At 39.1% G+C, this 11,351-nt stretch overlaps 1 protein-coding gene across 1 annotated transcript; it reads left to right on the top strand.

Annotated features, from left to right (window-relative positions):
• The first annotated feature begins 8,971 nt into the window (after positions 1 to 8,971).
• Positions 8,972 to 10,274, top strand: LOC141689708 (ubiquitin-like-specific protease ESD4). Its single transcript, XM_074494065.1, has 5 exons — positions 8,972 to 9,088; positions 9,201 to 9,290; positions 9,357 to 9,566; positions 9,660 to 9,871; positions 10,196 to 10,274. Exons 1-5 carry the CDS (start codon positions 8,972 to 8,974, stop codon positions 10,272 to 10,274), a joined length of 708 nt encoding a protein of 235 aa, XP_074350166.1.
• Positions 10,275 to 11,351: the final 1,077 nt, after the last annotated feature.

The raw sequence follows: 11,351 nt of genomic DNA, 5'->3' as shown, positions 1-11,351 counted from the left end.
TTTGTTACTATTTATTTGGTAATTCGAATTTTTTGGTAATTCAAATTTATTTAATAATTCGAATTTATTTGGTAATTAAAATTTATTTAGTAATTCAAATTAATTAATATTTTTTATTTTGATGGTAATTTCATTTGAAATTTGTAATAATTTAATGTCAATTTTGTTGGTAATCAAATTTATTTGTTAATTCGAATTTATTTGTATTTGTTATTTTGATGGTAATTTAATTCGAAATTTGTTATTATTTAATTCAAAATATTTTTTATTTAATTCTTGTTTAATGTTGACTGCATAGTGATTGAATCATGTTTGTAATATTTTCCGGTATGGTTAATTTTGATGATTTCGGGAATATATTGTCGGGTCCGAACGCACATAACGTTATGTGGGATAATCGATATCACATTAGTGAGGATGTTTGGGATGCTGCAGGGAGAAAGGAGTTGCAGAGCTATTCTGGAAACAAGTCATTGCACGATTGGAAGTTAAGAAGACCACAGAGGGAATTGTTACACATGCTCGGGTTTGGGATATTTGCAGACCCTCATGTTGTCTTGGCTACTGACACTCGGTTGATATCCACTTTCGTAGACCGTTGGAGACTGGAGACCAACACTTTCTTCACGAGACAGGGGAGATGACTATTACACTGAAGGATACAGGGTTTATTCTAGGGTTTCCAGTTCAGGACAATGCACTGACTTGTGGGGTGATAGAGAACAAGGCTTCGTATTTTGTTAATAACAGGTTTGAGCCTTTGAACGAGGAGGATGTGGAGGAGGCTTTGTATCAGAATAACATCAAGTTAGGGTGGTTTTTTGATAGATATGGTGCATGGAAGCCTGAGAAGAATAATATGTTGGCCACGGTTGTACATACTAAGGCGTATCTGTTATTCTTGATGGGTTGTATCATCTTCCCTACCAACAACCGGTGTTTTGTTCTTGTTCGGTATATGCACCCACTAATTAATATGCGGGAGATTCCTAATTATGGTTGGGGTGCAGCTGTGTTAGCTCATCTATACAGGGGTTTGGAGAACGCTGCAAAGAAAGATAATAAGACCATTGCTTGTTGTACGTGGGTATTACAGGTTTGGTCTTAGGAGAGATTTCCTCGTATTGGCGTGCCTTTACGGTCTCCCGGTCAGGATGATTATCCGGTTGCTGAGGGATGGGCCTATTCTACTCATAAGGGGGTTTCGAAGAAGCGCAGGAAGGCACAAAGCATGCGCTAATAATTCACGCAAGTATACGCGTTCGCAAGTAATATAGAATGATTTCTAGTTCTCTCCCACAGAGACTCTGACTAATTATGTTTAATTAACACTTACTCACCAATATGATTACTTCTCAATGTCAAGATAATAACAATTAAGGTTGATTAACTAAGAGATTATACTAAATAACATTAACTAAGAGAATTAAGGTTGAATTACTATATATGACAAACATGGGATTCTAACTTCATTACTACTTCATTCAATAGCCTTTTCGTTCTTAACCTGAGCATGTGATGGTGATGATACTAATCAGATAACACGAAACTGATAAACGCCAACTTTTGTTGCACGAGTACCATTCTACCAGAGATCCACAAAAGAGATAGAAGCTGAATAGGCACCAGTTATATTGAGACCCTATATGTCTATAGAATTTGACAACATAACGGTTTAAGTACAAGTTATCCATAATGATTACATAGGGCAAGTAAAACGGTTAGAGTTACCCACTAATCATGCATACAATACATGAACCTATGCTAGCATGGCAAGTTCTAAACCTCAAGATTCACTGTCGCTTTACAAGAGATTAACACGCTATCTTATATGTTAGCTACGCACATAAGACGAATAAGCACAACCAATACTAGGATATCAATCAATCACCACACACTAAGGAACTATTGAAATCCATAAGTAAATTCGTTAGAACCCCCACGATAACGATTAGCCCATAATCGGACTCATCATCAACGTGGGTTCCGATGAAAGCATAATAATAAACAATATAAGAGTGCTAGGGTTCAAGAACAAATCAAAAACGAGCATCCAAGTATCAACTATATTGAAGAAAATAAGATTTTTCTTCTCCGTAGCCTTCTCGTGCTCTCTAGGTCTTCTTATTGCTCTCTTAGGCCTCTTTTTTTTTAAAAAGTCTTCCCATAAGGTTTTTATAAGAATCCACAAGAACCGGCAGTCATAAAAGCCCAATAAAATTCTAATTAGAAAATCCAGAATTAATTTTCTCAACCCCAGGCGGCCGCCTCCATTCCCACGTGGGCGCCTGCATCTCCAGGCGGTCGCCTGCACATCCCAGGCGGGCGCCTGCACAGTTTCTGGAAAAATCATATTTTTTGCTCTTGATTTTGCTGATTTCTTCGCATAACTCCCCGAGACTGGTCCCAAGCACTTCCTTATGATTATTTTGATGAATTATTCCTATTTACGCAAGTTATACCCTGAAATGCAAAAACACTCGAAAACGCATCAAATACACAAAATACTCGAGTTCAAGACACCAATTCAAGCCTTTATAAGACGCTCTAAGTGGTATAAAATGCCACTTATCATACCCCCAAACTTAAATCGATGCTTGTCCTCAAGTGTCACAGGCTCAAAAATAAAATAAAAACATGCATGAATGCAAACTATATGAAATGCAGCGATCCCCATCGTGATGACTAAACCAACCAACACATGACATCTCAACAAATGCAATTAGGCGACTAAAGATCAATCAAATCACGCAAGCTAACATACAACTAGAAACGTGGTGTGTGCGAATGCTTAACAGATATGCTCCGAAACGAGATCAATTATTTTAACTCAATTATCCTCAAGGTAATCACAAGATTATACGAAGAATATATTCTAGACACAAAATGACTTATAACACTTCAAGATCACTGGAGCTTATTACGGAATCATGCTTTTATTCAACACAATAAACAAATGCTTATTTGATCGTGCAATGAGTGAGGTCCACAAAAGACTTATGCAATGGTATCCATTTAGCGAGCGTTAGGTTAGCGGATCCCAGACTATACAAGCCTTAGGTCACTAGGCACAAAGTCCCCTAAGAACTTAATAACTCGAATACCAAAGAGCTCACTCGTGATCAATTATGCATTAAACCATATTTTTTTCTGTTTTTCTTTTTTTTCTATTTTTTTTTCAATTTCTGAGCAAGTGTGTTTCGGTCCATCTTGCTCAACCCTAGACTACTCGCATACAATACGAGTCGGCTACTAGCCATTTGACGCCTAGTCACGATTAGCAATCAATTCCAATTTTTACTCCAATTTTATATGTTCATGCCTTTTATCATTAAAAGTTTATCACATATTCTAAGCATAAGCAACAGATTAACCTCAAAAACCATCAAATCATGACAACAATCTAGTCCATAAGCATACTCTAAGACTTAGTGAAATTACAAGTGTTTCTAGCATGCATGCCAACCTAACAAGATTCAACATCACTCTAACGCTATCACTACACTCGCATCAATATCACATATCAATTGGTAAAGCAACACAAAGGGATCATGGTATATGCATGAGCTATATGACATGATAAAGCTATAAAATAAAATAAAAACTATATGGCATAAAAAAATATGCAACTATATGAACTAAACTAACATGAATATGCAACTACATGACACACACATAAATGCGTTCCTTAACTACCACCCCCAAACTTAAAATCTTCAATGTCCCCAGTGAAGGTAATAGAAAGGAACACAGAATATACCTAGTTAGCGGAACGTCGGGTGGAGGATCATGTGGCTAATCAACCTCGCCACCAGTGTCTCGGACAACAGTACCGAGAGCGTATATCAAATCCGCAACAAAATGATGGTGGATGTCATGCATGTCCTCCATACACCTAGTCGATCTTCTAGACTGTTGTACATGAGAAGAACCTTCTGTAGGCACTGGAGGACCCGTTCGGCTACCCTCTACATCATCAAAAATATATCTCAAGCCTTTATCATGAGGTGCACCTAAGAATGCATAACTCAAGTGATCTGGTAGTGGGTGAAGCTCAAGTGTGGAAACATCTTCAATAGACGGCTCAAGACACTCCTGAGAAATTTTCATCTCTGCTAACCCAAGAGAATCGAATGGCATATCCAACTTCCTCTTCCACGGAGGTGCATCAAAACCTGCAATTGCTCTGCTCCTTCCTTGTCATCAATAACTGACTTTGGCAATTGCTCTACTTTAAAGCACTCATCTTTAGCCGTAGGTAACTTTCTTTCCTTGAACACATTAAAAGTGACCTTTTGATCATGCACCTTCATTGTAAGCTCTCCTTTTTGCACATCAATCATAGTTCGGCCTGTAGCTAAGAATGATCTTCCCAAAATAATGGGTATCTTATCATCTTCCTCAAAATCAAGAATTACAAAGTCAGTAGGAAAGATGAGCTTATCCACCTTCACTAGCACGTCCTCCACAATGCCTCGTGGGTATGTAATCGAACGATCAGCCAATTGTAGAGACATGTAGGTGGGCTTCGGCTCAGGCAAATTCAGTTTTTTGAAGATAGACAACGGCATCGGATTAATGTTTGCTCATAAATCGCCGAGGCACTTGTTAAATGACAACTTGCCAATGGTGCAAGGAATGGTGAAGCTACCTGGATCCTTAAGTTTTGGAGGTAACTTTTGCGGCAGCACGGTACTGCACTCTTCCGTCAGAGCAACGGTATCGAGATCATCCAGTTTCACCTTCCTTGAAAGAATACCTTTCATGAATTTCGCATAACTAGGCATTTGCTCCAGAGTCTCAGCGAAAGGTATGTTGATGTGAAGTTTCTTGAACACCTCCGGAAACTTACCAAATTGCTTGTCCCACTTTTGTTTTTGCAATCGCTTAGGAAAAGGTGGTGGAGGATAGAACTGTTTATCTCCTGTATTACCCTCAGGCAGAGTGTGTTCAATAGTAGTCTTCCTTGGTTCCCCCTCTTTCTCCTTTTGCTTCTCTTCTTCATCTAGAACTTCAGCTTCTCCATCTTTTGCTTTTTCAGCATCAGCAACTTTTCCAGATCTTAAGGTGACAGCTTTGACTTGCTCTTTAGCTTCCTTCATGTCTGGTACTTCAGTATCGCTGGGAAGTGTGCCAGGTTGACGATTAAGCAAGGCTTTGGCTATTTGACCAATTTGATTCTCCACGGTCTTGATAGAAATAGCCTGACTTTTGCACAATAGCTTTAGCTCCTCAAAATCAGCACTAGAAGGTGGAGCAGTACCTCCTTGTTGAGGATATGATTGCCTTTGAGCATACTGTTGAGGTTGCTGGAATCCAGGTGGATTAAACTGTTTACTCACAGCTTGTTGATATGGTTGCTGAACAACATTCTGATTAATGCTCCAGCTGAAATTGGGATGATTTCTGTTATTGGGATGATAAGTAGCTGGCACAGGCTGCTGTAAATTGTTCACAAACTGAACATATTCATTAACAAGAGAACCTGATTCGTAGCATGAGAGCCTGCATAAAGCTCACAGACCATAGCTATTTGATTGACTCCATAGTTGGTTAACGAATCGATCTTCATAGACAGCGCTGCAATAGTTGTAGCTGCATCAACTTCCAGAATACCTGCTACCTTCCTAGGCATCATCCTTGTTGTAGGGTTTTGATACTCATTTGCAGCCATAGTTTCAATGAGATTATAGGCCTCAGTATAGCTTTTGGCCCACAAGGCGCCTCCAGAAGCTGCATCGAGCATGGGCCGAGATTGGGCCCCCAAACCATTGTAGAAACCAGTGATCACCATCCAATCAGGCATACCATGATGTGGACACTTTCTCAACATCTCCTTATAACGCTCCCAAGCGTCGCACATAGATTCTGTTGGTTGCTGCGCAAACTGAGTAAGAGCACTCCTCATAGCTGCAGTCTTGGCCATTAGATAGAACTTCACCAGAAACTTTTGCGCAAGATCTTCCCAAGTAGTGATAGACCCAGCTGGTAAAGAATGTAACCAGTCCTTAGCGTTATCCCTCAGAGAGAATGGGAAAAGCCTCAGCTTGATAGCCTTATCAGTAACACCATTATATTTGGAAGTACTACAGATCTCGACAAAATTCCTGATATGCATGTTGGGATCTTCAGTCGCAGCACCTCCGAAAGAAACAGAATTCTGCACCATCTGAATAGTGCCCGGCTTGATTTCAAAAGTATTAGCCTGAATAGCCGGATGAATGACGCTTGACTGAATGTCATCAATTTTAGGCCGAGAAAAGTCCATAAGAGCTGGATCTGCTGGAACTATACGATCACCCATGATTACCGGTTCTTTCTTTTCACTTTCTTTATCCGAATCTTCAAAATCTAACTTCTCCGGAATGTCAAGAAGTGAATCTGTCTCCTCAGCCGTATCTAGAGTCCTATTGCGAGTGTGAGAACGTGTTTGCATAAACGCTCGCTAGAATACCTGAAACACAACCGGAAACAAGAAGTAACAAGTCTTAATCAATGAGTACTAATGACCACTGATGGCAAGTATATAAACTAAACAAATTAACACCAAGTCCCCGACAGCGGCGCCAAAAACTTGTTAGGCACAAAGCATGCGCTAATAATTCACGCAAGTATACGCGTTCGCAAGTAATATAGAATGATTTCTAGTTCGTTCCCACAAAGACTCTGACTAATTATGTTTAATTAACACTTACTCACCAATGTATGATTACTTCTCAATGTCAAGATAATAACAATTAAGGTTGATTAACTAAGAGATTATACTAAATAACATTAACTAAGAGAATTAAGGTTGAATTACTATATATGACAAATATGGGATTCTAACTTCATTACTACTTCATTCAATAGCCTTTTCGTTCTTAACCCGAGCATGTGATGGTGATGACACTAATCAGATAACACGAAACTGATAAACGTCAACTTTCGTTGCACGAGTACCATTCTACCAGACATCCACAAAAGAGATAGAAGCTGAATAGGCACCAGTTATATTGAGACCCTGTATATCTATAGAATTTGACAACATGACGGTTTAAACCATAATGATTACATAGGGCAAGTAAAACGGTTAGAGTTACCCACTAATAATGCATACAATACATGAACCTATACTAGCATGGCAAGTTCTAAACCTCAAGATTCACTGTCGCTTCACAAGAGATTAATACGCTATCTTATATGTTAGCTACGCACATAAGACGAATAAGCACAACCAATACTAGGATATCAATCAATCACCACACACTAAGGTATCAAAATAATTAACTATTGAAATCCATAAGTAAATCCTTTAGAACCCCACGATAACGATTAGCCCATAATCGGATTCATCATCAACGTGGGTTCCGATGAAAGCATAATGTTAAACAATATAAGAGTTCTAGGGTTCAAGAACAAATCGAAAATGAGCATCCAAGTATCAACTATATTGAAGAAAATAAGACTCTTCTTCTTCGTAGCCTTCTCGTGCTCTCTAGGGCTTCTTATTGCTCTCCGAGACCTCTCTTTTTTTAGAACGTCTTCCCATAAGGTTTTTATAAGAATCCACAAGAACCAGCAGTCATAGAAGCCCAATAGAATTCTAATTAGAAAATCCATAATTAATTTTCTAAACCCTAGGCGGCCGCTTCCATTCCCACGCGGGCGCCTGCATCTCCAGGCGGTCGCCTGCACATCCCAGGCGGGCGCCTGCACAGTTTCTGGAAAAATCATATTTTTTGCTCCTTATTTTGCTGATTTCTTCGCACAACTCCCGGAGACTGGTCCCAAGCACTTCCTTAGGCTTATTTTGATGAATTCTTCCTATTTACGCAAGTTATACCCTGAAATGCAAAAACACTCGAAAACACATCAAATACACAAAATACTCGAGTTCAAGACACCAATTCAAGCCTTTATAAGACGCTCTAAGTGGTATAAAATTCCACTTATCACTCACCATAGATTATCGTTCTATAGGGGTAAGTTTGATGGCATTGCTGGTGATGAGGTGGTTTGGAGGCCATATTCTAGATTCAACGATATTATGGAAAGTGAGATGATATAGACACAATTAGCTGGGTGTGGTCGAGTTCCCCTTATATGTTATGATGTGGTCGAGTGGCAGCATCCGAGCAGGGTGAGCAGATAGTTTGGTGCTATTCCCCAGATTCCACGAGCGCCAGTGAACATGCATGGCTATAGGGGGCCTAGGAAGGCCACGTTTACAGGAGAGGATTTGCTTGTACGGTGGTTCGTTGATATTAACAAATGGGCCAGGTTCTGTTTAGATTTAGATGGACTTATTGATGAATCGGTTGATATTGCTTCTAAGGCTGATTACATGGTGTGGTATGCAGATGTATCTCGTATGTGAATAGGGAAGTTGGATCTACAGCCTCAGCAACAGTACAAGACGAAGGAGTTGTATGATAGCCTCGAGGGATATGAAGTTGTAAGTGTTTTACAAATATACATATTTCACATTACACCACACACTACCAAATTTGCATTCACACGTATTTCATCTTGCACATATAATAGCCTTGTGGAATTAATAAAAAAACTGTATGTTTTTGTTTGTAGATGGTTGTCGGGCTTAATATGTTGAAGCAGCTGGATGTTAGGGTTCCTCCAGAGTTTGTGGATGAGTTTGGGATGATTTATGGTACCTTCCTTACACCATTCTCTTGGTTGATGAAGAAGATCAAAGGACCTTCCTATAGACCTCCCACATTTGAGAACATAAAAGCAGATTTCATTGCAGCTTCGGCTGACGACTTTGACATACCAGCCATTCCTTCCCAGGATGTCGTTGACATGACACAACCATCCTAACATGTGTCTCAGCCCCCAGACTATTGCCTCATCTAGTAGACCCGCGAAGCTTGCATCCCGCCGGATGAAAGAAGAAACGTGGAGTATCACGAAGAGTCTGAGCATGACAAAGAAGAATGAGATATATTCAGATTGAGGATTGGGCTTTGGGATGGAGCCGAGGATTCCTGGTGGTCTTACTGTTCATGACTATCATGTCCATGCATCAGCGATGCAGAGCCTTGCTCCAGGATCATGGGTTGATGACAGGATCATATACACTTATATGGTATTGTTCGTTACTCATTGCTAATACATTTTAGTTATTGCATTCATTTTACTTGTTGCATATATTTTACTTGTTTCTAAGTGCATACATTTTCCTTCATATTTATTTTCAGGGATTGCTAATGAGTCGGGAGGAGGAGATTCACAATGGAGGTATATGGGAGAGGATACCCGTCTATTACTTCATGGATCCCTACTTCATGGTACTTGGGAAATGACATGTGAAGAAAATCAGAAAAGTATCAAGGATTGGTGAAGATACATTGCAGAGGGCATGCAATAAAGCATTACGTAGTTTTACTGGTTTTTCCACTGCTAATATTGGGCCTACTATTCTCGAGGCGGACTACATTTTAATCCCCTGTTATGTTGGAGATGTGCATTGGGTTTTGTTCATGTTCGGTACTAGACGATTTGAAGGTCTTATCATAGATTCAATGAATTACGAGCCGTCATATCGGGAGGATATACGAGTGGTGGTATGGTCTTTTACTTATATACTATTAATGTGTTCTATATAGTCCTTACCAATTGTATGTTGTATTCATTCTCTGATAATGATTTCATTGTAGTCATGGTTGTTGCCGAGGCTATTGCATATGATACAGCCAGTGGAGGGGTGTGACCCTGCTTCAGCAGAGGTCCTAGCTCTACCGTCTAGACCAAAGCAACGAAAATCCAATGATTGTTGTCTTTATGTGATGAAATACATGGACTACTTCACAAAAGGATATGACTTAGCCACGGTACCGAATTGGTCGCAAGAGGAGGTGGATACCTTCAGGTACCGGATAGCCAGGGAGCTTCAGCTGTGGAAGGCAAGGGGGATTCCTAGGATTCGTATGCATAGACGTCACGAAGCTTCGTAGTACTTATATCACTTACCTGGTAGTTAGCTTTATGTAGTTGGATTTCATTTTGATTTATGTGGTCGGATTATGTAGTTGGATTTCATTTCGATTTATGTGTTCAGATTTATGTTGTCGGATTTATGTAGTGGGATTTACGCAGTCGTAGTTTGAATTTGATTATGTAGTCTGATTTTATTTTGGTTTATTTGGTTTTCTGTAGTTGAATTTTGATGGATTTGTTGGTTTTTGGATTGTAGGTGGATTTGTAGGTTTTGGTTTGGTTTTTCAATTGTTGGTGGATTTTTGTTGGTGTTTGGATTGTTGGTAGGAATGTGAATGGATTGTTGGTAGGATTGTGAATGGATAGAGTATACAGGTTGGCAGGTTTTTGGTCCTTTATCTCTTAGCTGCAGGAAAAAAAAATCCAGCCCAACTGCGGACAATTTATGCGGTCCGTCCAGGATGTTTTTTTTTCTACAGCCAAGAAACAGAGCAAAAACTGGGAAGCTAGCAAAAAACCTTCTATAACTTTTCTTAAATTTTGGAAGTTGGTCCTTAACTAACTTCGAAAATTCCTAAGCACTTTCAAAGGTCTTAAAATAGATGAATGAATGAATTTTAGAATATTTTTTTTCAATTTTTACATTTAAATGAAAATTCCTTAAAAAGAAAGACAACATTTTGATTAAATGTTAACAAAAACTTTTTAATGCATTCCATAACAATTTCTAATGTATAGTTGGACTTGTAATTTTTAATTTTCAATCTTAAATTTATAGGTAGACTTTCAATCTTAAATTTCATACTTGAAATCTTACAAAATACATACTTTCCACTCAAATTCAATGAAAATTACAAAATACATAGATTCGAATGAAAATTACATGATCACTAGAATCCACTAAATTTTACGAAATACATTGATTCTAACCAAAAATACCTAGTATATTAGAAAGACCACCGGATAACCGGTGTTAAGCAACTCCTTGCGTAGTATCCACGAAGCATGCAATATGGTAGAGAATAAGTACACAACTATCACGGATATGCCCTTGCGTAAGTTTCCATGGGTAAGGGTTGGAGTCGTTCTGAATGGTAACGAGAATGGTACTCGAGCCATCGTAGAGATGAAATCTTGCAGAAAATATCATGTGTTCCCTCTCCTTCCCTCCCGTTAGGTATGAGACCCAACCCTTCACATATTCAATGCACATTTGTTCCATATTACAACCCTCACAAGGCCTCAACTTTACAATATTGGCAATCCGATCATATTTAACAAGCTTACCGCCATTCCATCCGGATTTTTTCCATTTTTCATCAGGCGTGTTGTTGCCCAAATTCAAGATCGGAAGGAATTACGGATCCGGATGAGAGTTCACCAAGGTCAACGGTTCACTACCCCCATCCAAT

The sequence above is a fragment of the Apium graveolens genome, chromosome 2, assembly GCF_009905375.1.
Source record: "Apium graveolens cultivar Ventura chromosome 2, ASM990537v1, whole genome shotgun sequence".
Lineage (NCBI taxonomy): Eukaryota > Viridiplantae > Streptophyta > Magnoliopsida > Apiales > Apiaceae > Apium > Apium graveolens.
This window is presented reverse-complemented; position numbering and strand designations above follow the sequence as displayed.

Bases quoted from the DNA above. Each gene is read 5' to 3' on its own strand.
- LOC141689708 (XM_074494065.1), top strand. From the start codon at position 8,972: ATGGAGCCGAGGATTCCTGGTGGTCTTACTGTTCATGACTATCATGTC. The intron at 9,291-9,356 runs GTACTTGGGAAA...GATACATTGCAG, and splicing joins TCATGGATCCCTACTTCATG to AGGGCATGCAATAAAGCATT. The intron at 9,567-9,659 runs GTATGGTCTTTT...ATTTCATTGTAG, and splicing joins GGGAGGATATACGAGTGGTG to TCATGGTTGTTGCCGAGGCT.